This window comes from Hyperolius riggenbachi, chromosome 8 (genome assembly GCF_040937935.1).
Source record: "Hyperolius riggenbachi isolate aHypRig1 chromosome 8, aHypRig1.pri, whole genome shotgun sequence".
Lineage (NCBI taxonomy): Eukaryota > Metazoa > Chordata > Amphibia > Anura > Hyperoliidae > Hyperolius > Hyperolius riggenbachi.
Window position 1 is genome coordinate 229,442,042 of NC_090653.1, and position 23,015 is coordinate 229,465,056.

At 45.4% G+C, this 23,015-nt stretch overlaps 1 protein-coding gene across 3 annotated transcripts in view; it reads left to right on the forward strand.

Annotated features, from left to right (window-relative positions):
• Nucleotides 1-23,015, forward strand: part of WHRN (whirlin) — a 384,594-nt gene that overhangs the window by 347,772 nt on the left and 13,807 nt on the right. For all 3 annotated transcript variants that reach the window (XM_068248275.1, XM_068248276.1, XM_068248277.1), the window contains one exon: nucleotides 17,870-18,422. In XM_068248275.1, the coding sequence (XP_068104376.1) occupies nucleotides 17,870-18,422 (553 nt within the window). The remainder of the gene's footprint in view (nucleotides 1-17,869; nucleotides 18,423-23,015) is intronic.

Genomic DNA, 23,015 nt, shown 5'->3' on the forward strand with positions numbered 1-23,015 from the left:
TTGATCATGAAAGAATTGATTCTAGATTTCACCTCACCAATGTTAACAGAAGGTTTTTTCCAGTTGCTAGCGATTGTCATGGTAGCTGCCGAGAAAACAAATGAAGCTAATTTGTTTGGCCAAGGTTAACAGTTCTATTTTATCGTGCAGTAGAGCTTGCCATGGGTTTTTAGGGATAGTTACATGGAAGAGAGATGAGAGTAGCCTATAAACTTGGCACCAGAACCTCGTGAGCCTAGGACAGGTCCACCAAATATGTAGCATATCTCCGTGTGACCTACAGCCTCGGAAGCAGAAAGGACTGGCAGAAGGGAATACTTTAGCTATTCTTGCCGGGACAAGGTACCAGCGAGTCATGACCTTATAGGTTGCCTCCATAGTGTGTAAGTTTGATGAGCAGCAGGAAATCCTATTCCATATATTTAACCAGTCCTCTCGGTCTCTCGTGCCCGCCAAATCTGATTCCCATCTGATAGCGTAAGCGTGGGTGAGTGGGCATTCTGGACGGGTAAGGAAAGTGTAGATTGTGGAGATCATCCCTTTAGAGTTGGGGCGGTGAAGGCATATGTTCTCATACGGGGTGGGATCATAAGGGGGCTCCCTGTCTTGGGTGAGGGACTGCACCCAGTGTTTTATTTGTAAAAAGCGAAAGAGTGGGTTGTTAATTAGAGGTAGCAAGGGAAGGTGAGGGGATAGAAGATGAGAGGAGTATCGGACTGAGTCCCAGACTTGGAGGCTGTAAAGCATGGGGGGGCTAAGGGTGGAGGGCCGCGTCTTTTGAGGTATCCAAAGGAGGGTGCTTGGGAGCATAGGGGCACTGTCCGGGATTTCGAGGAACACCCAGAGAGGGGTGTCATGAGTTTGAAAACCCGTGTTAGTTGAGTAATAGTTGCTGCTCGGTAATAGGAGCTAATCTGAGGGACTCCTAGGCCACCATCTAGTTTATGAGCGAAGCGGGTAGATTTATTGACTCTAGGAAGCTTACGACCCCATATGAAGGATTGTATTCTATGTTGGAAAATGCGTAAATAGTGAGGGGGCACTTTAATAGGGAGGGTCCGAAAATAGTAGAGAAGTTTGGGTAGGAATGTCATCTTAATTGAATTAATCTTCCCTAGCCAGGAGAGTGGGAGTGTGGACCATCTGTCCGTTAGTGTAGAAAGGGATTTAAGCAGTGGCGGGTAGTTGGCCGCGAAGAGGGAAGCATAATTAGGAGTTAATGTAATACCAAGGTAGGGTATAGATTGAACCCATTGAAAGGGGCAAAATTCCCGAAGCTGAGTGGTAAGATGTGGTGTTAGGGCGATGCCTAGGGCTTTAGATTTTGCCGTGTTGATTCTTAAACCCGAAACCTCGGCAAATTGTTCAAGGGCTTTGAGGGCGTTTGGGATAGAGATGTGAGGTTGTGTGAGATGCAAGAGGGTGTCGTCCGCAAACATTAATAATTTGTGGGCATGACCGGCTCTATCTACCCCTTTGATATTGATGTTATCTCGTAGGAAGCAAGCAAATGGCTCCAAGGCTAAAATGAAAAGTAGAGGGGAGAGGGGGCAGCCTTGACGCGTTCCTCTCATTATTGGAAAGGGTTGTGAGGTGTGGCCTGAGAATCTCACTGAGGCTGTAGGAGTGGAATACAGTCCCCCAACCCAATTCAGGAAGTGGGGGTCCAGCCCCCATTTGCTTAAGGTATGTTTAAGGTAGTTTCATGAAAGGGTGTCAAAGGCCTTAAAGATGTCTAAGGATAAGGCTACACTGGGAATTTTGTGGGAATGTAGGTAGTGAGAGAGGAGGATTGCACGTCTAGTATTGTCTTCCGCTTGGCGGCCTGGAACAAAACCTACCTGGTCGCGGTGGATGAGGGCTGGCAGAACTCTGTTTAAACGTACAGCTAAAATTTTCCGTAGCAGCTTGAGGTCGACATTAATGAGAGAAATAGGGCGAAATTGGTGAGGTGCATGGCAGTCTTGTTCAATTTTGGGGATCATAGAGATATGAGCAGATAGCAGGGAGCTAGGGGGGGGGCTTGCCTTCTCGTAGTTCATTGTAACATTCGGCCAAGGTTGGGGCCAATGAGTTTGCTAACTTTTTGTAATATTGCGCTGTTAAACCATCAGGGCCTGGAGTTTTGTTGATCTTGAGTGTTTTTATGGCGGAAAGGACTTCTAGAGAGGTGATAGGTGCGCTAAGGCTAGTTGCAGTGCCTTTGGTAAGTTTAGGTAAGCGTACTTGGTCCAGGAAGTCATGTATGGCTGTGTCGGAAGTGGCGGTCGTATTTGTGTATAAGTCTGAGAGAAATGTATTAAAAATGTCCACTATTTTGCGAGGGTTGGCGGTTGTCTGGCCGGAAGCGTCACGCACTTTCAAGGTAGTAGAATGAAGGGGCTTATTTTTCAGACATTTGGCTAAAAGGGCCAGGGGTTTATTAGCATTATAATAATATAATTGCCTCCTCCAGCGCAATTGCTGTTCTACTTTATCTGTTAGAAGCATATTTAGTTCAGTGAGGAGTTTTTCTTTAATGATTCTATTAATCCGAAAGGGACGTTGTTTCCAAGTGTGTTCAGCCACCTCAAATTTACTAGTTAAGTCTGTAATCTTTTGGATGCGTTGGCGCTTAAGTGAGCTTGCCATACCGATTAGAAATCCTCGGATGGTAGCTTTGTGAGCTTCCCACAGGGTCAATGAAGAAGATACGGAGCCTGTGTTATCAGTAAAATACTCCGTGACTTTGTCTTTTAATTGGTTGAGTAATACCTCTCTAGAGAGCATGGAATCATTTAAGCGCCAATGAAATTCTCTTTTGAACGGGAGTGACAGTGAACAGCAAATTGAGATTGGGGAATGGTCAGACCAAGTGGTGGAGTGTATTCTAGTAGCTGGGACGAGGTGCAAGTATTTCTGTTGGATGAATATATGATTGATGCGACTAAAGCTGTCGTGGGCATTTGAGTAGAAGGTGAAGTCCTTAGTGGTAGGGTGGAGCTCTCTCCAGATGTCTACGTAGCCATGTTTGTCAAGCATTGCTTTGATTTTGGTACCTTGGAGATCGGTGGCTTCAGGAGAGGGGCTATGGGTGGTATTTCTCTGTCTGTCCATTTTTGGGTTGAGGGTGACATTAGTGTCGCCTGCAATTATTATTTGGCCGATTCCGTGCTGTGTAAGGACTTGGAGAAAATGAGAATAAAAGTTAGACTGGTGTGCGTTGGGTGCGTAGTAAGAGGCAAAAGTAATTTCCCTGTCGTATATTGTGCCAGTCAAAATGAGGTATCGGCCCGTGGGGTCGGCAATTTGTTTTGTGCAATTGAACGGGAAATTTTTCCTAAATGCGATGATGACTCGGACTTTGGTACGGGCGCAAGCAAAGTAGGCTATGGGGAAGTGACGGTTCAAATATCTAGGACAGGAGGATTGATCTAATCTGGTTTCCTGTAAGCAAACTACGTCTGCTTGACATGCTTTGTAGTATGAAAATGCTTTGGAGCGTTTGTTGGGGGAGCCAAAACCCTGGACATTGTGTGAAAAAATTTTAAAAGTATCAGGAGTCATGGAGGATCAATATGAAGATCAAACCAAAAGTATGAGACCATGAGGCGGGAGGCCCAGAAGAGAGGAGAGCAAAGAGAAGGAAAAGAAAGAGTGAGAAGAGTAAGAACGGATGTTAGAGAGATCGACCTAAGGTAGGCCAATAGCAAGATAAGCTCAGGAAGAGCAGAGTACCAGGTGGTGGAGATAAGCTCTAACCGGTACATAGGGAGAGCGTGTGTAGACCGACCGCCCCGCTGGCTAAATGAGAGTTTTATATGGATGGGGGGATCCCAACGGCTGTGGTCAGGGCGAGGAGGGGTGGTGGGGAAGGAGAAAAAAAAAATTGCGTAATGAAGAATCAAAAATATAAGGGTGTGGAAATCGCTTCCTGGTTACATCAATTCGGGGTATTGGTTATGGGAGATTAATAACTCCTTGTGGCCTTATAGTGATGAGACTCATATGGGTAGATGTGGGGCACCATTAAGTTCCAGAGAGACATAGAACATCCTGGCCGAGAGACCCGTAAATGTATATGGTTGTAGGTAAAAGGCCCTGGAGCAGGGCACTTTAAGTGGCTTAATAAGCTAAAAGCGTAACTAGCAATCAATTAGTATGCAAATTGTTTAAGAAGGACTGCAGGCCCATTTAACTGGAAACATATAAGATTCTATGGGGACCCAAAGCATTCCCAAACAATTACTAATAGTAACAAATGGGAATTTAAAGTGCCAAAAGCAAGTTTTACATACAATTGCCCATTCAATGGTCGCAGCAATCAAGGGAAGGGGGGGAACATACAGAGCCTTTAAAGATATAAAGTGTAAATGCCATTAAGTGGGGCTCAACAGAGGAAGGCTTGAGGGATATTAATAGTCTGTTGGCGCCCTCTGGTGAAAATAGAGTAGGGTTGTTAAGTGAGTGCGACAGAAGAAGGCTACCGTACAGGGTTCATCCTGCTAGGCAGAAGGGGGATTACAGACTTTAAAATGGTAGGGGAATGAGGGGGAGTAGAGAGCATGGGGGCTGCGTATGCGACCAACGGGCGTACTATATTCATATTTATACAAGACCAGGCAAAAGTGTAGATAACCCCTACTAAACTTTGTTAGGAACTGATAACAGAATAATAAATTAACCACATATGATAGTAATATCGTTATGCATGTCAGTAAAGGGATGCAGAGCAGCTAAGGGAAGGGGAGGGGGGTGCTCAGTGACGGAGGGGCACACGTGGTGACCCTGGGGTATAAGCAGATAGTGGCCAGGTATAGATGGAAGGTAAGAGGGAGGGAGGGTGTGGGGGAGCCTTAGTGGAGCCCTATGATCATGCCGATGGTGGATAGCGTTCAGTGCATAGGTAACAACAACATTTTTGCATATAGACAGCTCATAGTTAGACATTTTAAGAGCTAACAACGGCATAGTAAATTAACCACTTATGCATACCTAAAGAGGGTTGAGGGGGGGGGGGGGGGGGGGGGGGTAGGTCAAGGGAGGAGGGAGAGGGATGCTCAGTGACGGAGGGGCACACATGGTGTCCCTGGGGTATAAGCAGATGTTGGTCAGGTGTGGGGTAGAGGGTAAAGGGAAGGGGAGGTATAAGACAGCATTAATGAGACAATATTAACCATAAGGAGAGCAAGTAGTGCCCAATGTATAAGTAACAGCGGGTATGAGCATCACAGGCTGAACTTAATGAGAACTGGTAACATAATAGAAAATGAACCACATGTTATATTAACCTTACTACCTGTCGTGGAGGAGTTCAGGGAAGCCAGGGAAAGAGGGAGAGGAGTGCTCAGTGACGGAGGGACACATTTGGTGTCCCTGGGGTATAAGCAGGTATTGGTCAGGTGTAGGGTAGAGGGTAAAGGGAAGGGAAGTTAGAAGGTAGCATTAATAGAATAAGGTTAACCATATAGGGACAAATAGTGTCCAGTGAATAAGCAACAACAGATATGAGCATCCCAGGCTAAGCTTAGTGAGAACTCATAACAGCATATGAAATAAACCGCATGTTCTATCAGTTTTACTGTACCTATCGTGAGGGGGTGCGGGAAAGTCAGGGAAAGAGGGAGAGAATGCTCAGTGACGGAGGGGCACACGTTGTGACCCTGGGGTATAAGCAAATGTTGGTCGGGTGTAGGGGGGAGGATAAGAGGGAGGTAAGGTATAAGGGAGCATTATTAAGGCCGCATAGTCATGGAGACAATGTTTGTTGTCCAGCATATAGATAATAGCCGTATATGTTAAACAGTCTGTAGCCTAGGTAGTCCTAGGAGCAAAAGTATATATGCCAAAAAAGAAAGAAGAGGAAGCTGCAAGTCCACATCTAATCGAAAAAGCAGTTTGTATGAGTGCTATAATCAACATCTTAGATGTTCCTAGAGGAGCGTTCCATATGGTGAAATACACAGGTTACATAGTCTTACCCAACCGTCTAGGCAGATGGCAAGTTCGGCACGGCCTGTACATCAGAGAGGACTCGGTGGAAGGTGGCAAAAGGCAGAAGAGTGTAACCGAGGGGTAACAGAAAAAAGTGATCAATCCGGTGGTAGGTTGCTGCGACCAGAGGAGATTCCCCTCCGGGAGCTGAGGACGGATCTCGACTTTCCGGTGACAGGAACCTGGCGCCATTCATCTTGCAGTGAGGGCGACCTCTGGGAAGGTTGCTTCGGAGGAGATCTAGAAGTGCTGGAGATGTCAGCCGGCAGGAGAAAGCGAAGCTGTTCCAGGAGCCGCTGGGCGTCGTCCGGGGAGGACACTGCATAGGATTTCCCAGAATTCCCAGAATGCGAATTTGAAGGGGAATCCCCACTTGTAATTGATGCTGTGCGAGCGGAGGGCAGAGGTGAAGGGCTTCATAGCCTTTCTCTTTAAGATGGTGGCAGGTGCCAGGTCTGCATAGATCTGGTATGGGTGATCTTGGAAAGTGAGCGGTTCTTTGTCTCGCGGCGCCTGCAGAACTGTCTCTTTAGTGCGATAGAATGTAAACTTAATAAGGATATCACGGGGTGGCCCGTTAGGTTTCTGGGGGCCCAATGCTCTGTGGATCCTATCAAATTCCAAGCGTTCTATAGGGATGGAAGGCACAAGTTCTTGGAACAATGCTGTCGCAGTAAAATTGAGATCCAAGATGGTCTCCGGGAGCCCGCGGATTCTCAGGTTACTGCGACGAGAGCGGTTTTCAGAATCCTCCAGGCGTAGCTTTGCATCTGCCAGCTCTGTCTTCATCTCGCCCATCTCTTTCTCGTGCGTGCTCACTATTGTGTTAATTTTGTCCACTTTATCCTCTATTTCTCCTGTGCGCGCTGTAAGTTCCCTTATTTCCTTTTTTAATTGAGAGGCTACTTTGTGGGCTACTGTGTCCAGCTCCCGGTGGAGAAGTGCCTTAAATTTGTCCAACATCAATGCATCCTTTGGTGTCCACTCCAAGGCTGTATCGGTGGAGCGAGAGGAGCGCGGGGTAGCATGCTCCGACTTGCTGGCTTTTGATCGCAGGCGGGAGGTGACTGTGGCGTCTGAGTGAAAAGAGGCCGAGGACGCCATGCTTGACGGGCCGCGGCGTTTCCTAGAGGGTCCGATGGAGGAACTGGGAGAAGACTCTCTGGATCCTTTCGATGTCCGGCCCATAGGTGCACGAGGGTAAGGGGGTGCTATTGCGGGGGAAGAGGTGGAAGAGGGAGCCGCTGGGAAGGTAGAAATACAGGGCAACGGCAGTCGGTCTTGCTGAGCCGCACTAGAAAGCGTCCATCTTCCTAGCGCGCCAGCCACGCCCCCCAAAATATATGGGTTTTAATTACGGTAGCATGTATTAATTTCAAACTATAATGGCCAAAACCTGAGAAATAATGATTTCTTTCTTAATATTACTGTTAAAATGGATTTATAATAAATTAATTCTTAGCAAAATGTATCACCCAAAGAAAGCCTAATTGGTGGCGGAAAAAACAAGATATAGATCAATTCATTGTGATGAGTAGTGATAAAGTTATTGGCAAATAAATGGGAGGTGAAAGTTGCTCAGATGCAAAAAATAAACAACCCCGTGGGCTTAAGTGGTAAGAAATTGGCCGTCTATAAAAGGTCATCATGGTGTGGTTAATCTCTTGGAGCAGAGTGGAAATTAAGACTATAGTTCCACTTTAAAAGCAATAGCTGTACATACATACTGCTACAGCTAAGAAGCCTCTTCTGTTGTACGGAGAGGGGGGAGGCAATGACTGAGTATGGAATGACTTAGAGGAGCAATAGCGGTCATTCATGATGTCATATAGTGATCTGGCACAGCAAGTTACTAAACAGCAATTTGGGACACCTGTACTGAAGCTAGATTTTTACCCAAGGCTATCACCTAAATCAAGTGTTTCTGCATAGCTCTAGAGGGGCTGCTACGTGTCAGCCAGACAATCGTGTAAGATACATCAGCCACTCTGATAGCAGCTAGGAAGATGTTACCGCTGTCTTTAAGCTGTCATTGTCCTACTTATAGTGTTTTCCTCCTGGGAAGCAAGATTAACACTTGTTTTACATCTATCATTATTACACTACAGAGCTGTACAGGAAATCTCTATGGTCCTTTGCAGCATCTTCTAGTTATGCCATAAGATATGCCATCACAGGCCAAATGACCCAGGAAAAGGATGCCTAAGGAGGCCAGGATAGAAAGGGTAAATAAGTGGTAATCTTGGTCCCCAGGAGAACTCCACTGACATTAGTATGCCTATAAAATACACATATTATGTCTTAGCTGCACACTTTGTGAGTTTTATAACTCCCAATATTAAAAGACTTATTTACTGCACTGCTTGAGACAGAACACGTGGGATTAGTTTAAATGGAGCCACGGGTGGTGATAGTGATAACTGCCTTGCATCAGTTGTGTATGGCCACTAGTGTTGCAGTCCTGTGTAGGATAAATGCACCCATGACATGTTTGGGCTGCTTGTTAGCTGACTCTGCAGCAGATATAAATGGGATCACATAACTTCTGTGGGGGAAAAGCGAATGTATAAAAAGCTTGAGGCTACTTTCATGGTGGGACCAGACGTTGTGGAGCTGCGTTATAAAGTCTTATAACGCAGCTTACGCACTGCAATGATGAGCCTATGGGACGTTCACAGTGCGATGTTAGCGTTGCATTGTAATGTTTAGCGTTATGATAACGCACTGCTGCAGTGAGTTACCTCTAAACGCACACGTTGCCAGGTACAGGAAAGCAGACTTCTCATAGCCTGTATGCTTCACTGTACCTACTGTATGCAACGGTAACGCAGCGTTGATGTGCGTTACCACCTTTTTTTGCATTGTATTGTAATGCTGCGTTAGGACTTTAACCACTTAAGCCCAACTGGACGAGATTTCTCGTCCAGTTGGGCTGCGCGCACTCCCGCGGGTCGCGCGCGCTCCCGCGGGCCCCCCCCGTGCGCGCCCCCGCTGCTGCCCGTTAGCCCACCGATCAGTGAAAGGGATTATAAATCCCTTTCGCTGATCGGACCCCCCCGGAGAAAAGCCGACAGCGTCTCTTCAGACGCTGCGGCTTTTCTGAGCTCTGGGCTCCTTTCTTCTGCCTGGGAGCGAGATCGATCGCTCCCAGGACTTTTTGATTCTGGCCATCTTGTGGCCAAATAGCAAATTGCACCTAAAAAGAAAAAAAATTACAAATAAACATATAAATATATTAAAAAAAAACCATGTTTACCTCCCACACCAAAAAATACCCACATACAAGTTTACATTAAAAAAAAAAAAAAATTACAATAATAAAAAAAAAAAAAAAACATAAATAGTTACCTAAGGGTCTGAACTTTTTAAATATTCATGTCAAAGGAGTATATCAATATGATTTAATAAATTATGGGCTTCTAAACAGTGATGGACGCAAAACGGAAAAAATGCACCTTTATTTCCAAATAAAATATTGTCGCCATACATTGTGATAGGGACATAATTTTAACGGTGAAATACCCGGGGCATATGGGCAAATACAATACGTGAGTTTTAATTATGGAGGCATGTATTATTTTAAAACTATAATTGCTGAAAACTGAGAAATAATGAATTTTTTCCATTTTTTTCTTATTCTTCCTGTTAAAATGCATTTACAGTAAAGTGGCTCTTAGCAAAATATACCACCCACAGAAAGCCTAATTGGTGGCGAAAAAAACAAGATATAGATCAATTCATTGTGATGAGTAGTGATAAAGTTATTGGCAAATGAATGGGGGGTGAAAGTTGCTCGGATGTAAAAAAATTTCAACCCTTCGGGCTTAAGTGGTTAAGGTTGCATCACAACGCAAAGTCCCACTGTTAATAAGCCCTGATTGTCCCTTATTTTTAGTGGCTGCAAAGTATAATCCTGCCTTCTTCATACAGAAATGATTACGCTATGTGCGCAGTGTGCATTATTCAAGCAATGTGTACCTAAATCAATTGAGCAGCATGGTGGTGTCGTGGTTATCACTCTCACCTTGCAGTGCTGGGTCCCAGCCAGGGCACTATCTGTATGGAGTATGTATGTTTCCCCCGTGTCTGTGTGGGTTTCTTCCAGGCACTCTGGTTTCCTCCCACATCCCAAACAAAACATATACAGAACTGTTTGTGTACAAGAGGCTTTGGCGCACTGTGCAGTCACAGCTGTACTCGCGCAGGTTCAGTACGGCCACATTTGTGCATGAAGAGATGTGTGGCCATGATAAGATATCCAACAGATATGTTCGGGGGTCCACCCATGGCAATGGTGAGGACCAGGAGGACATGGGAAACCGTTCCACTTTTTAGGTAAGTATCAAACCTGAAGCAAAGAAAACCCTTATGATATAGTAATGAATTGTATGTGTAGTACAGATAATGAATAGATCATTAGTAGCAGAGTCTTATATTCTTATTTTCCGTTATTTTATTAGATTGCATCATTCTGTCATATTTGCACTTTAGAAACCACACTACAAGCAAGGTGAATGAAATAAATCTATCTTTACTTATCTGGGGCTTCTTCCAGTCCCTACACATCATGTGTGTCCCTCGCCGCAGCTCCGGTCTACTGCTGCCTCCAGCTGGCAGCCTCTGAAGATCAGTGACCCCCGATGGGTGACGTGGGCGTGCGTATGTGCAGAAGAAGACAGGCCAGCCGGAGGCGGCAGAGGACCGGAGCTGCGGCGTGGGACACACATGACCTGTAGGGGCTGGAAGAAGCCCCACGTAAGTAAAGATAGATTTATTTCATTCACCTTTAAGCTATAAAACAAAGCAGAAATAATAACCCTTTGAAGTTTCCTGCACTAAAACCTTATCTCAAGCTATCTCTCACTGTTTCTTGGTTGTTTAAGTGCTTCAGAAAACAGGACTGTATTCAACCCAATGGCTCGAAGAGCTCAGAGAAGCTCTTTTGCATACATAACAACTGAGGTTTTTTCAGTCCTCCTGTACTGAAAACAATATGAGACTCTTTTCTTTGCTACAAACGTTAGATTTCTTAGCTGTACTACACATACAATGAATTATCTCATACGTCTTTTCACTTCAGGTTTGCTTTAAAGAGACTCTGTAATAAAAAAAAAGAAAAACGTCCCCTGGGGGGTACTTACCTCGGGAGGGGGAAGCCTCAGGGTCTCAATGAGGTTTCCCCCATCCTTGTAGCTGCAGGCAATCCAGTGCTGGCTCCCCCGAAGTGTCCCGCATCATTCTGTCATATTTGCACTTTAGAAACCACACTACAAGCAAGGTGAATGAAATAAATCTATCTTTACTTATCTGGGGCTTCTTCCAGTCCCTACACATCATGTGTGTCCCTCGCCGCAGCTCCGGTCTACTGCTGCCTCCAGCTGGCAGCCTCTGAAGATCAGTGACCCCCGATGGGTGACGTGGGCGTGCGTATGTGCAGAAGAAGACAGGCCAGCCGGAGGCGGCAGAGCACCGGAGCTGCGGCGAGGGACACACATGACCTGTAGGGGCTGGAAGAAGCCCCACGTAAGTAAAGATAGATTTATTTCATTCACCTTTAAGCTATAAAACAAAGCAGAAATAATAACCCTTTGAAGTTTCCTGCACTAAAACCTTATCTCAAGCTATCTCTTACTGTTTCTTGGTTGTTTAAGTGCTTCAGAAAACAGGACTGTATTCAACCCAATGGCTCGAAGAGCTCAGAGAAGCTCTTTTGCATACATAACAACTGAGGTTTTTTCAGTCCTCCTGTACTGAAAACAATATGAGACTCTTTTCTTTGCTACAAACGTTAGATTTCTTAGCTGTACTACACATACAATGAATTATCTCATACGTCTTTTCACTTCAGGTTTGCTTTAAAGAGACTCTGTAATAAAAAAAAAGAAAAACGTCCCCTGGGGGGTACTTACCTCGGGAGGGGGAAGCCTCAGGGTCTCAATGAGGTTTCCCCCATCCTTGTAGCTGCAGGCAATCCAGTGCTGGCTCCCCCGAAGTGTCCCGCAAACCTGGCTCGACAAGCCTGACAAGGCTAATATATTTACCTTACCTTCCCTGGCTCCAGTGGGGTGCCGTTGCGGCTCTCAGCACAGAGATAGGCGGAAATAGCCGATCTCTGTCGGGTCTTCCCTACTACGCAGGCGCAGGAGACTTGCGCCTGCGCAGTAAAGCGGACCAACAGCGACCAGCTATTTCCACCTATCTCCAAGCGGAGAGCCGATACTGTGCCTGCGCTGGAGCCAGAAAGGTAAATACTCACATCCCCACTGTTCAGAGGGGCACAGCGAGACCACCATAGGAAGCCTTGATAGGATCTGGAGGCCCCCCCCCGCTCCGAGGTGAGTACCCACCTGGGGAACTTTTTTTAGTTACAGGTTTTCTTTAAGGAGACAACATCCTACATCATTTAATGGATAATGCATTCAGTATGAATACTATTACTTATACTACTTAATTTGAATGCCTACGCAGTCATTTCTCCAAATCCCCTAAGAATGACAAGTGTTATAAATCTGATGTATTTCTGCTACTGGAGTCTGTATGATAACAGGCAAACTTATTTAGATAAGATTTTAAGAAACAGGCTCCCTTGGCTGCAAATAATCCCACACAGCCACACTGGCTTAATTTTGTTGTGATCGGGGCTCTGTGGGTTCTAAATTATCAGTAGCCAAGTTCAATCAGCGCTACACAAGTTATTTTGGAATTTAATGCTTTTAAAAATTACCTTTCTGTTCCCATTTGCAGTCAGCTTTCCACATCAAAAATTGCCCAGAAACTGAAGTGGCAATTTTTGCCAAACCAGGGAACAGTGTGCCTTTGGTGTACTTGTTAGAGTGATTGGTTTTATCTCTGCTTTGCAAGTGATTGCAGGCAGAACCTCACCTGGTCCAGGAAATGACTGTTATGGTTGTTATTATTGTGTACTTATATAGCACTGATATCTTCCACAGCACTTTACAGAGTCTGCAGTCATGTCACAAACTGTCCCTCAGAGGAGCTCACGGTCTACCCCCCCCCCCCCCCCCCCATAGTCAAAGTCTTATGTCCCTATATACAGCCATTTTTGTGTGTGTTTTTTTCTTGGGGGGGGGGGGGATTAACTAGCCTGTGTACAGGGAGAACATATAAACTCCATGGGGGTAATGTCCTGGCACAGATTGTGCTGGGGAACCTTGTCTAGGCCCTGCTGACTTTATTGTTCGCATATGTATTAGTACGCCGCCGGTGAGTTGGGCGCAGGGTGAGCCGCATGACTGTTCCCCCTGCTAGCACTCAAATTCCAGGCGGTGTAAAATACTATTCCACCTCTGAGTTATAGCAACTTGAAGGGAAAAATGGGTTGCACACTATAGCATTAGTGCTATAGCGGCGCCCAGCTCAGGCGCTCGGTGTCGAAACCTCATGCTTGCATTTTTCTCTCTTTACCTGTCCTGCTCAGTGATACTCCATCCTGCGCTGCACATCGTCCCTTTGCCTCCATAGTGACAGATCTGTATGGACTCCACCACAAACTTTGCGAGGCTTAAAGTGTACCTGAGGCAACATGTGACATGATGAGATAAACTTGTATGTACAGTGCAAAACATATTAGTAACTAGGCTGTTTTTCTTTTTTTATTTTGCTGCCTGAAAGAGTTAACTTTAAGGCATGCAAATGACAGCTTCCGTCTTGTTCTACTTTGTCAGGAATATAGTAAACATCACTGGTAGGCAAATTACAGCCATAAAAAAAAGTTCCCTGGAAGAATACAACTTCTAAGGGCAGAGGAGAGACAGTAAAAGGTTATTTTTTTCTCATTCATGTATTTTAATAATTAAATTGAATTAATTAATAGATGCTATTATACATTACTATTCAAACTGTTATAACGGAGGAGCCCGGTCTATTACAGGCTCATCATACTGGAGTTACTGTAAATACAGTTTCCATAGATGATTACTCCTAAAATACTTCTTCACATATAAATGTAAATTGGATGTAGTCAGAAGCGAACAGTTTGCCTTGGGATATATACAACCCTTTGGTCACTGTGTAATACTGAGGATTTTATTTGTACATTCTGAACGTATTTCACCTTTTATTTTATTGCTCAGTTGTTGGTACCATAAATTAAAGGGACTCCGAGCAGTGCAGAAACTATGGAAAGATGCATATCATTTTAAAGCTTTCTTTCTCCTCTTTCCAAAGATATATAAACCGCCGCCCTACGCCTTTTAGTTTTCGCTATTTTCACGATTGAAATTGCTGATGCCGTGATTTCAATCGCGAAAATAGAGAAAACTAAAAGGCGTAGGTCAACGATTTAGGTGTCGCCAGAAAGAGGAGAAAGAGAGCTTTAAAATGTTATCCATCTTTCCATAGTTACATTGTATTACACAGGGTGACTTTTTCCTAAAGTCAGCAGCTCCATTCTGCTGAATGGAGCTGCTGACACTGGGGAAAGTGTCCTCCTGTGTAATACAAGTAACTATGGAAAGATGGATATCATTTTAAAGCTCTCTTTCTCCTCTTTCTGGCGACACCTAAATCGTTGCCCTACGCCTTTTCGTTTTCTCTATTTTCGTGATTGAAATCGCGGCCGCGGCAATTTCAATCGCGAAAATAGCGAAAACTAAAAGGCGTAGGGCGGTGGTTTATATATCATTGGAAAGAGGAGAAAGAGAGCTTTAAAATGATATGCATCTTTCCATAGTTTCTGCACTGCTCGAAGTCCCTTTAAACGTATTATATTTTTGGTTGTAGTTCCATTGTTTATCATGCCCTTTTTTCTATGAAGCCTTGAGGACCGTTTTACACCTGGCCTGTGCGTATGCGGAGCGATGCCCCACCCCCTCGCATCGCATATAAATGCACAAAATGTCAATCATATGACCCTGCGGCAGAGTGCGCCAACAGGGTCATGTGCATAACGCTGAAATATGGGCGCCAAGTGTAGCCAATAGTAGAATATTGGCAATACTGCCAGTATTCAAATACCGCGTCATCTAACCTACCTCTCACAGTAACCCTCTATGTACTCCTAACACTAACTATCCTGCTAAAGGACACCCAGACCTTTGTCTGGACAGCCTGTACCCAGAAACTGCCCTTCTTGGACATTTCACATAAACACAATACCCCTTAACCTGCTGGGCGTTTTGATTAGGCGCAGCCGCACGGCTGCGCATGTTTTTTTTATACCTAATTTTTTTTTTAAATGATACCCCCCTCCCTGCCGTAAGCCCTCCCACCCCTCTGATCGCCGCCGGCGCCTATGCCCGTCAGGAAATCCAGCTCTGAACGGGATTTCCTTGAGGGCTTTCCCCGTCGCCATGGCGACGAACGGAATAATGTCATCGACGTCGTGATCTCACAGGGGCTCCCGTTCCACCACAAAGCGCAGCCTGGAGGCGATTGGCCAGGCTGCGCATGGGGTCTGCGGGGGGGGCTCTTTCGTGTCGGGTAGCGGCGGATTGGCGGCAATCGGGTAGGACACGCAGCAAGCAAAGTGCTTGCTGCGTGTTTTGAAAAAAAAATTATTAAAATCGGCCCAGCAGGGCCTGAGCGGTGGACTCCAGAGTCTCTGGAAGAGCCTAGCTCGTCCAGAACGCTCGGGAGGTTTGTTAAAAAATATAATTTTCAACTTGCCGTTATACATATTATAAAATGGTAAAAGGTTACTGTAATATACTTAAAATACTGTCTATAAATCTAAAACGAATCTCTAACTCATACATAAATATAACTTCATGTTAAAGTATTATCAAAAAATGTTAATGTAGAACAAATAAAATAAATATCTGAGAACAGTCCATTAGAAAAAAATTGATTGAAATAAAATATGCCTTCTCTGTCACGTTCTGCAATCCCTTGTCTCCAGTTTTATATCTATATACTGAATTCGGGCATATTACCAACTGAATCCACTTTGATGCTATTTCTGCAAATGTGTAACATGAATGCTGCCAGTCATTAGAGTGCCAATCACTCACTTCCTGCTGTATACAGCTATGCCAAAATCCTCCTCGTCCAGCTTAAAGGGAACCTAAAGTGAATGTAATATGGGAAGTTTAACTTACCTGCAGCATCTTCCAGCCCCCTGTAGTCCTGCTGGTCTCTCGCCATTGCTCCACTGGGCTCCATTCATCCTCTGTGCCCCTAGAGCGAGGGAGAGAGCGTGCACCCCCCCCCCCCCCCCCGCTCACCTGCCGTGAATATGGTAATTATGGCTGCTAATATACTTGCAGCAGGGCCCCAGGGAGCAGTGCGAGTGTGTGGGGGGTGGGGGGGGGGAGAAAATATAGCAGGGTCTGCGCTGCTGGGGCCTCAGCAGAGGTCAGGGCCCTGGGGCAAATGCCCCCTTTGTCTCTATGGTAGCGCCGGCCCTGCGCCCACCTCCTGGACCGCGTTCCCAGCGTAGGCACAGTAGCATTTTTCACAAACCGTGAAAGTGAAAAGTGAGGGGAGCACAGCTGATGCTAGGAGCACAGCAGAACGACAGCAAGGGACCAGAAGGACTACAGGGGGTTGGTAGAAGCCCACATTACATTTACCTTCTGTTTAAACAAAACTTACCTGAAGCTTCTTCCAACCCCACAAGTGAGTGTAATATTAACAAGTCTGGTACAAAATTATAGCAGCTGCTCTATTGCTGATTCCCAATAAAGTGTATTCAAGGAATGTACATCCACCAGTAGCTATTCTCTAATAACTCAGCTATGTCTGCAGTATAGGCAGGGGATGGAGAGGTTGAGATCCCACCAGGGCCCAATGACCTGAGCATCCCTGGTGGGCCCTCCTCCAGTCGCTCCGCTAGCTTTATTGGTGTGGTAGTGGTGGTAATGATCACCTCTATATGAGCTTTGAATATTGAAAATCATTAACAAACCATTCATTTTCCTTTAATTAATATCTCGCACACATGTAAATATTATTATTATTAGTTTATAACAGCGCAGCTTAATGTGCAGGAGCACCCACCATGCACGCTTTACATAGCAACGCTCGCTGCTATGTAAGGAGCATACCTTCCTTCGTTACACGTGTTGCTTACATAGCAATGTGCGTAACTTTGAATGCAGGTGGCTCAGTGAAGTATTGCGAATGTGATACTTCACTAGCAGCTGCTACTATGTTAGTTAACATAGTATTGCAGCATCGCACGTTGCTATGTGCAATAAAATAATTACATCAGTTCTTATGTGCCTGGAACTTCTGTGGTCGGGCAGGCCAGTCTTCTTTAGCATTAATGCCATAGATGAAACGCCACATCCCCACGGCTGAAAGCTCAATTAATATCCCCAAAATCCCGGGGCAAAAATCCACGACTTTCTGGGTGGTGCATTTTGCTGCCCGGGGCAGGCAGAGCTTTGCGCTGTAGCTCTGCCTCCAGTTGCGTCAAACTGCGCTGATTGCCACCTCTCCCTGCCCCTCTCAGGGAAACAAGACTGAAGACTAAGAGCAGCGGGGAGAGGTGGAGATCTGCGGAGATTGACGCGAGTAGAGGCAGAGCTACTGCACAAAGCTCTGCCTCTACAGGGAAGGAGCCCCGAAACTTGCCCCAGGGATTTTGGGGGTATTATTTGAGCTTTCAGCCGCGGGGATGCAGCGTTTCATCCATGGCATTAATGCTGAAGAGGACTGTGAAGTAAAATCAGATATTTTTTTTATTAGTGAGCCACATTGTTGGCATGCATATTAAATGTGCTATTGAGATGCCCTGGGTGCTAAAATGGTACTTGGTTCACTTTCATAGTGTGGTTGTTAGCTAGAAGGGGATAATAAAGACATTCTGTACAGCCAAAGTTCACTCCTGTATTACAGTCTAATGGACTCTACTACCTGCTTGGTGGAGTTCAATAACTGAGGGAAGATTATCAGCTCGATGTATGTAATAACATTGTTTTCATATTTGCAGGATGATGTGAATTCACTCTTAGAAGCGCCTCCATCATTTCGGCCGGCTCCTCCTCCTGCTCATCCCACCTCCGAGGAATCACCTGCAGTACTACGGCAGCACAGTGGAGAGAAAGCACAGCGCCCATCCTCTGGGTCATCTCAGTCTGGCCTTTTCTTCACGGCACCAGCTTATCCCAGTCCACCACTGCCACCTCTTACATCGCCCCCAACTCCAAGCCCTCCACTTCCTCCTCTCACTTCAGCACCCACCTCCTCTCATTCTCAGAATGCAAACCATGCAATATATGCCACCATCTCCCCTAAATCTCAAACCTCTGCCCGTCCTGCAGCCCAGCTGGCTCTGGTCACACAGGTACCTCTGCCCCCTTTCCCAAGAGTCCAGTCACCCACCAGGTTACAGCCTGTGGTGGAAAACTCATCTCATCCACCTTTTTCCTCACATCCAGAAGCATCAGATGCTCAAAACTCACAGCATTTTGTTATGGTGGAAGTCCACAGGCCGAATAGTGAACCTGACGTCAATGAAATTCGAGCTGTACCACAGTCTAGAGGTAAGAGGCTTAATACCATCTCAGACACTCTCATTCACATCGTCAGTGTGTGCAAGCTCGGCTATTACTTCTTTTGTTAGTCATTTATGCATTTGTTTCCAGAATTCTAACACAAATGTGAAACACCGTTCCACAATTATATTATTTTCCCCTTTAAAAGTAAACCCGTATTAACCATGTGCTTTAACCACTTGAGGACTACAGTGTTAAACTCCCCTAAAGACCAGAGCTATTTTTACATACCTCGCTGCAGGGTCGCACAACCCAGCACACAAGTGACCCTTCCCCCCTTTTCTCCCCACCAAATTACCGCTCAATACTGTGATTTCAATGGGCGCCTATGGCCACACCCGAAAAAATGAAGTTTTTTGTTTTATTTTTGCGGTGGGGTCCAGCAATTGGTGGATGGGGGTTAAGTCAGGCATGCAGCAAGGGTGATTAGGGGTATGCAACAGGTAGGGTCTCTGCGGGGGGTGTTAGGTTTTCCCAGGTGGTGAAGGCACTTGGGGCACTGCCCACGCTGGTCCCCCCCCCCCCCCCCCTCCTTGGGGTATAGTTAGCAAATGGTGGTCCCAGGTAGTCTGATCGCTTGGGATTTCACCTGTATTGCTCACCACCATTTAGAAACCTTTCTCTCATGGCCAGCATTACATTTTTAGACATTTCTGTTACAGTAGCTCTTCTGTGGGATTGGGCCAGATGGGCTGGCCTTCTCTCCCCATAATCCTGTCACTGGTTCACAGGTCGTGCTTCCTTGGACCACTTTTGATTCTAACCACTGCTTACCTGGAACACCCCACATGACCTGATAGTTTGGATTATTCAGTCATGCAGCCATCACTGTTTAGCCTTGACAAAGTTTTTCGGATCCTTGTGTTTGCCCATTTGTCCCACTTTCAATATATCTTCAACAACAGACTGTATACTTGCTGCCTTATATATCCCACCCTTGAGAGGTGCCATTGTAGCAAGATTACAAAAACGATTTTCTTCATCTATTGATGGTGGTTTTTATTCTGTGGCTGTGTGATGTACAGTATATACATGCATTATGCACACATTCCAGCATAGATCCAGAATAGGAATGCCCGCAGTGGCAGGGGAGGTACTGACAGCTGTAGTGATAAGTGTATCAGCAGTAGCAAGAATGTCTGCTGCAGTTAGGCTTGGTAACAACACATAACCTGAATCTAGGCAAAAACACAATTGAATACTTTTCATAAAATATAGCTTTCAAAGAGAACTTGAGATAAAAGGAAAACAAAAAATCATACATACCTGGGGCTTCCTGCAGCCCTCTTGTGCCTGATTTCTCCCTCGGTGCTGTCTTCACATTTCTGTATCCTCTATAAGGGCTCCTGGTATCTTGGCCAATCTGGGCTTATTGCGCATGCATGGCCCGGCCTTGTGCGCCCCTTGCCCGCCGCGATCCAGCCGCTGGGAACTTCCTGCACCGCAGAACTCTCCTGGCCACGAGAGCAAGATAGGGGACCATGCGCAGCCGCACTGCGTATGTGCTGACGGGCCCCAACTGGCCAAAGATACCGGGAGCTCTTACAGAGGATACAAAAGGCGGAGGATGGCGACAAGGGAGCGATCAGGCTGGAGGGGGCTGGAGGAAGCCACGGGTATGTATGATTTTTTTTTTTCACATCTCTGGTGCACTTTAATATTATACACTTAAAAACAATTACCCTGACTGTCTAATAGGATTAGCTTGAGTAGCAATCTGGGGGAGGTTTAAGTCACAAACCATGTGTATATTGTCAATTAATCTGACATAGGTGGTTTTTACCTCAAATCCAGATCAGAATAATGTATCACATGTGCAAACACATCACCCCACCACAATCCAACTATTCTGAATAATGATGCACTTTGCTGTAAAGCACTGAAAGCACTTATGCACCTTTCTATGTCTACCCCTGACAAAGCCCCATTTTATGAGGTGAAACATGTTGGGTTGTGGTGAGGTGATGTGTTTGCACATGTGAAACAGTATTCTGATCTGGGTTTGAGGTAAAATTCTTCTATGTCATTAATTGACAATATGCTAACACAAGGTTTGTGACTACGCATCAGGCTAATCATTAAACGTTATGTTTTAATTCCTCTAGAAAAAGTGTACACTAGTATGTTTGCAGTTAGGCTTGGTGCAAAGTATCAGGGACCCAGTTAAAGGGGAACTTCAGCCTAAACAAACATACTGTCATTAAGTTACATTAGTTATGTTAATTAGAATAGATAGGTGATATAATTTTTTACCCACCCTGTTTTAAAAGAACAGGCAAATATTTGTGATTCATGGGGGCTGCCATCTTTGTCATGGGGGCAGCCATCTTTTTGGTTGAAAGGAGGTGACAAGGAGCAGGAAACACAGTTCCAACTGTCCTGTGTCCTGATAACCCCTCCCAGCTGCACACGCTAGGCTTCAAATGTCAAATTCAAAAAGTAAAAAAAAAAAAATTGCACCAAAACAGCAGAACGAGAGCAACAACATCAGAAATCCCATCATGCTTTGCACAGCATCAGGGGAAAAAAGCCCGGGCAGTTTTCTTCTGTGCAGCTAAAAATGAGGCTTGGATAAGAGAAACAAAGTTCTGATGATGTGAAACTGTTAAAGAAACACCAGGCCTTTTTAGTGCTGTTGAGTCGATTTTTAGTCCGGAGGTTCACTTTAAGCACCTGACTTTATCTGGTAGATATCTGACACCTTGACTCTGAGGTAAAGCTCCATTCAATCCTCCTCATCTGTCACAGCCACAGCACTCTTTGATTGCAAGTCTATCTTCTCCTCCATCTTCTGTAGTCCTGGCAATTGTGTTGTAAGCGGTACTAGTGGTACCTGTGGCATGCTTTCCTCTGTTAAAGGGAAACTTCACCAGTCTTGAGAAATAAACAATCCCTTAATTTCAGCTGTGAACATTGCAGGGACTATTGAAAACCTTTATTTCAGTTTGCTACCATGTAACTGTAAAATGTGCATGGCATGTTGAAGGTCACACTATGCTGGACCGTACCGCATCCATCTCAATACATCACTGATAGGATGAGCACCATTTAGCTTATAACAAGGAAAATGCTGTCCTCTGTCCGGGGGCGTAACTACGCCTGACGGACCCCCTAGGAAACGTTTACTACATTCAGGACCCCCCCCCCTCCTTACCCCTGTGCCCAGTGGGAAGGAGCTGCCTTCCTCCACCAGGGCCCCCATCCTATGCACCCCTGGCTCTGCCACCCACCTACAGATCAATGCGGTGGCAATGACTGAACTTTCTTCTTACCCCCATCAGGTCTTTCTGAAGCTCCCCCTGCAGCCACTAGGTGCCCCTGTCCCAGTCCTCTCTGCTCTCTGCATCCCTCTCTGTCTGAATTACAACATTTGTCAGACTGAGAAGGGGGCAGAGACCAGAGAGGTCAGTGACACCTAGCTGCTGCAGCGGGAGCGCCGGAAAGACCTGACAGGGAAAGAGCTAAGCTCCATCACTGCTGCAGCGTTGATCTGTAAGTCTGGGTCGCAGAGAAAGGGGTGCATAGGAGAGGGGCCCTGGTGAAGGAAGGAAGTAGTCCCTGCAATCGCAGATGCCGCCTCCCCATAGTTACGCCAGTACCTATGTCCAGAATTAGAAGTGCGGCAAGTTGATGTAGCAATTGTTTACATTTGCTAGTTCAGATTGGAGGGGCACTAGTTCAGAAGGGGCAGATCTCTCTATCTAAATTTCCTATCTAGGCGGTCTAATTTAGTTTCATTTGATGTACCTTGAAAAGGTCAACTACTTACTTGCAAAGGTATGGTTAAAGTATGGCCACTTGACAGGCAGTCTATTGGGCCAATCAAAGTGCGGGGATCGCGGCCATTAAAGCCACTGGACCCACCAGGGCTTAAAGTGGGTTCACTGGAGCAGCCGTTACTTAGAAGGAGCGCGAGTAAGTTAGCAGAGCACCCTACGCTGCACTACCACACGTAGTGTGCGCATAACTCACGCTCCTCTCATTAAGCTGGACTGCTTCAACCCCATAGACCTTGTTATAGAATACAGAGTTGTTAGATTAATTACAGTAGCAAATGTAACATGATGAATAAAATGTGTAACAAAATTCCAAGACACAAAGTGAATAACAAATGCCAAGAAACAAAAGGGTGAGAGCTAGTGAGAGGCACACATTTCCCATACTCCTAATTTCACATCGTAATTCGGAATTACAATGCAAAATCCTAATGCAACATTTCATTTGTAAACGTAATCAACAACCACAATTTCGCGTTATTTTCACGGAATTTCATGCTGACTTCAGAGGTTCATAGCAAAGCCCCCATACATACCATCTTCACCAAAATGGCTGTGTGTTAAGGGGAATAGTGGGAACAAGGTAAAAACATTTTGTCACAAACTACAAAGACCTAGTAGTTTATGACAAAATTGATTTTTAAAATAAAAGGAGAAATGGTTTTAAAAATATCATTCTTCTTATTTTTTTGCCTTGTTCCCACTATTCCCATTGAATTGGATCAGAGATACTGTAAACTTTTACTCATTGCATAATTGTGCCCCTTAGACATAGTTATATATGTAACTATATAAGGCATTCCTC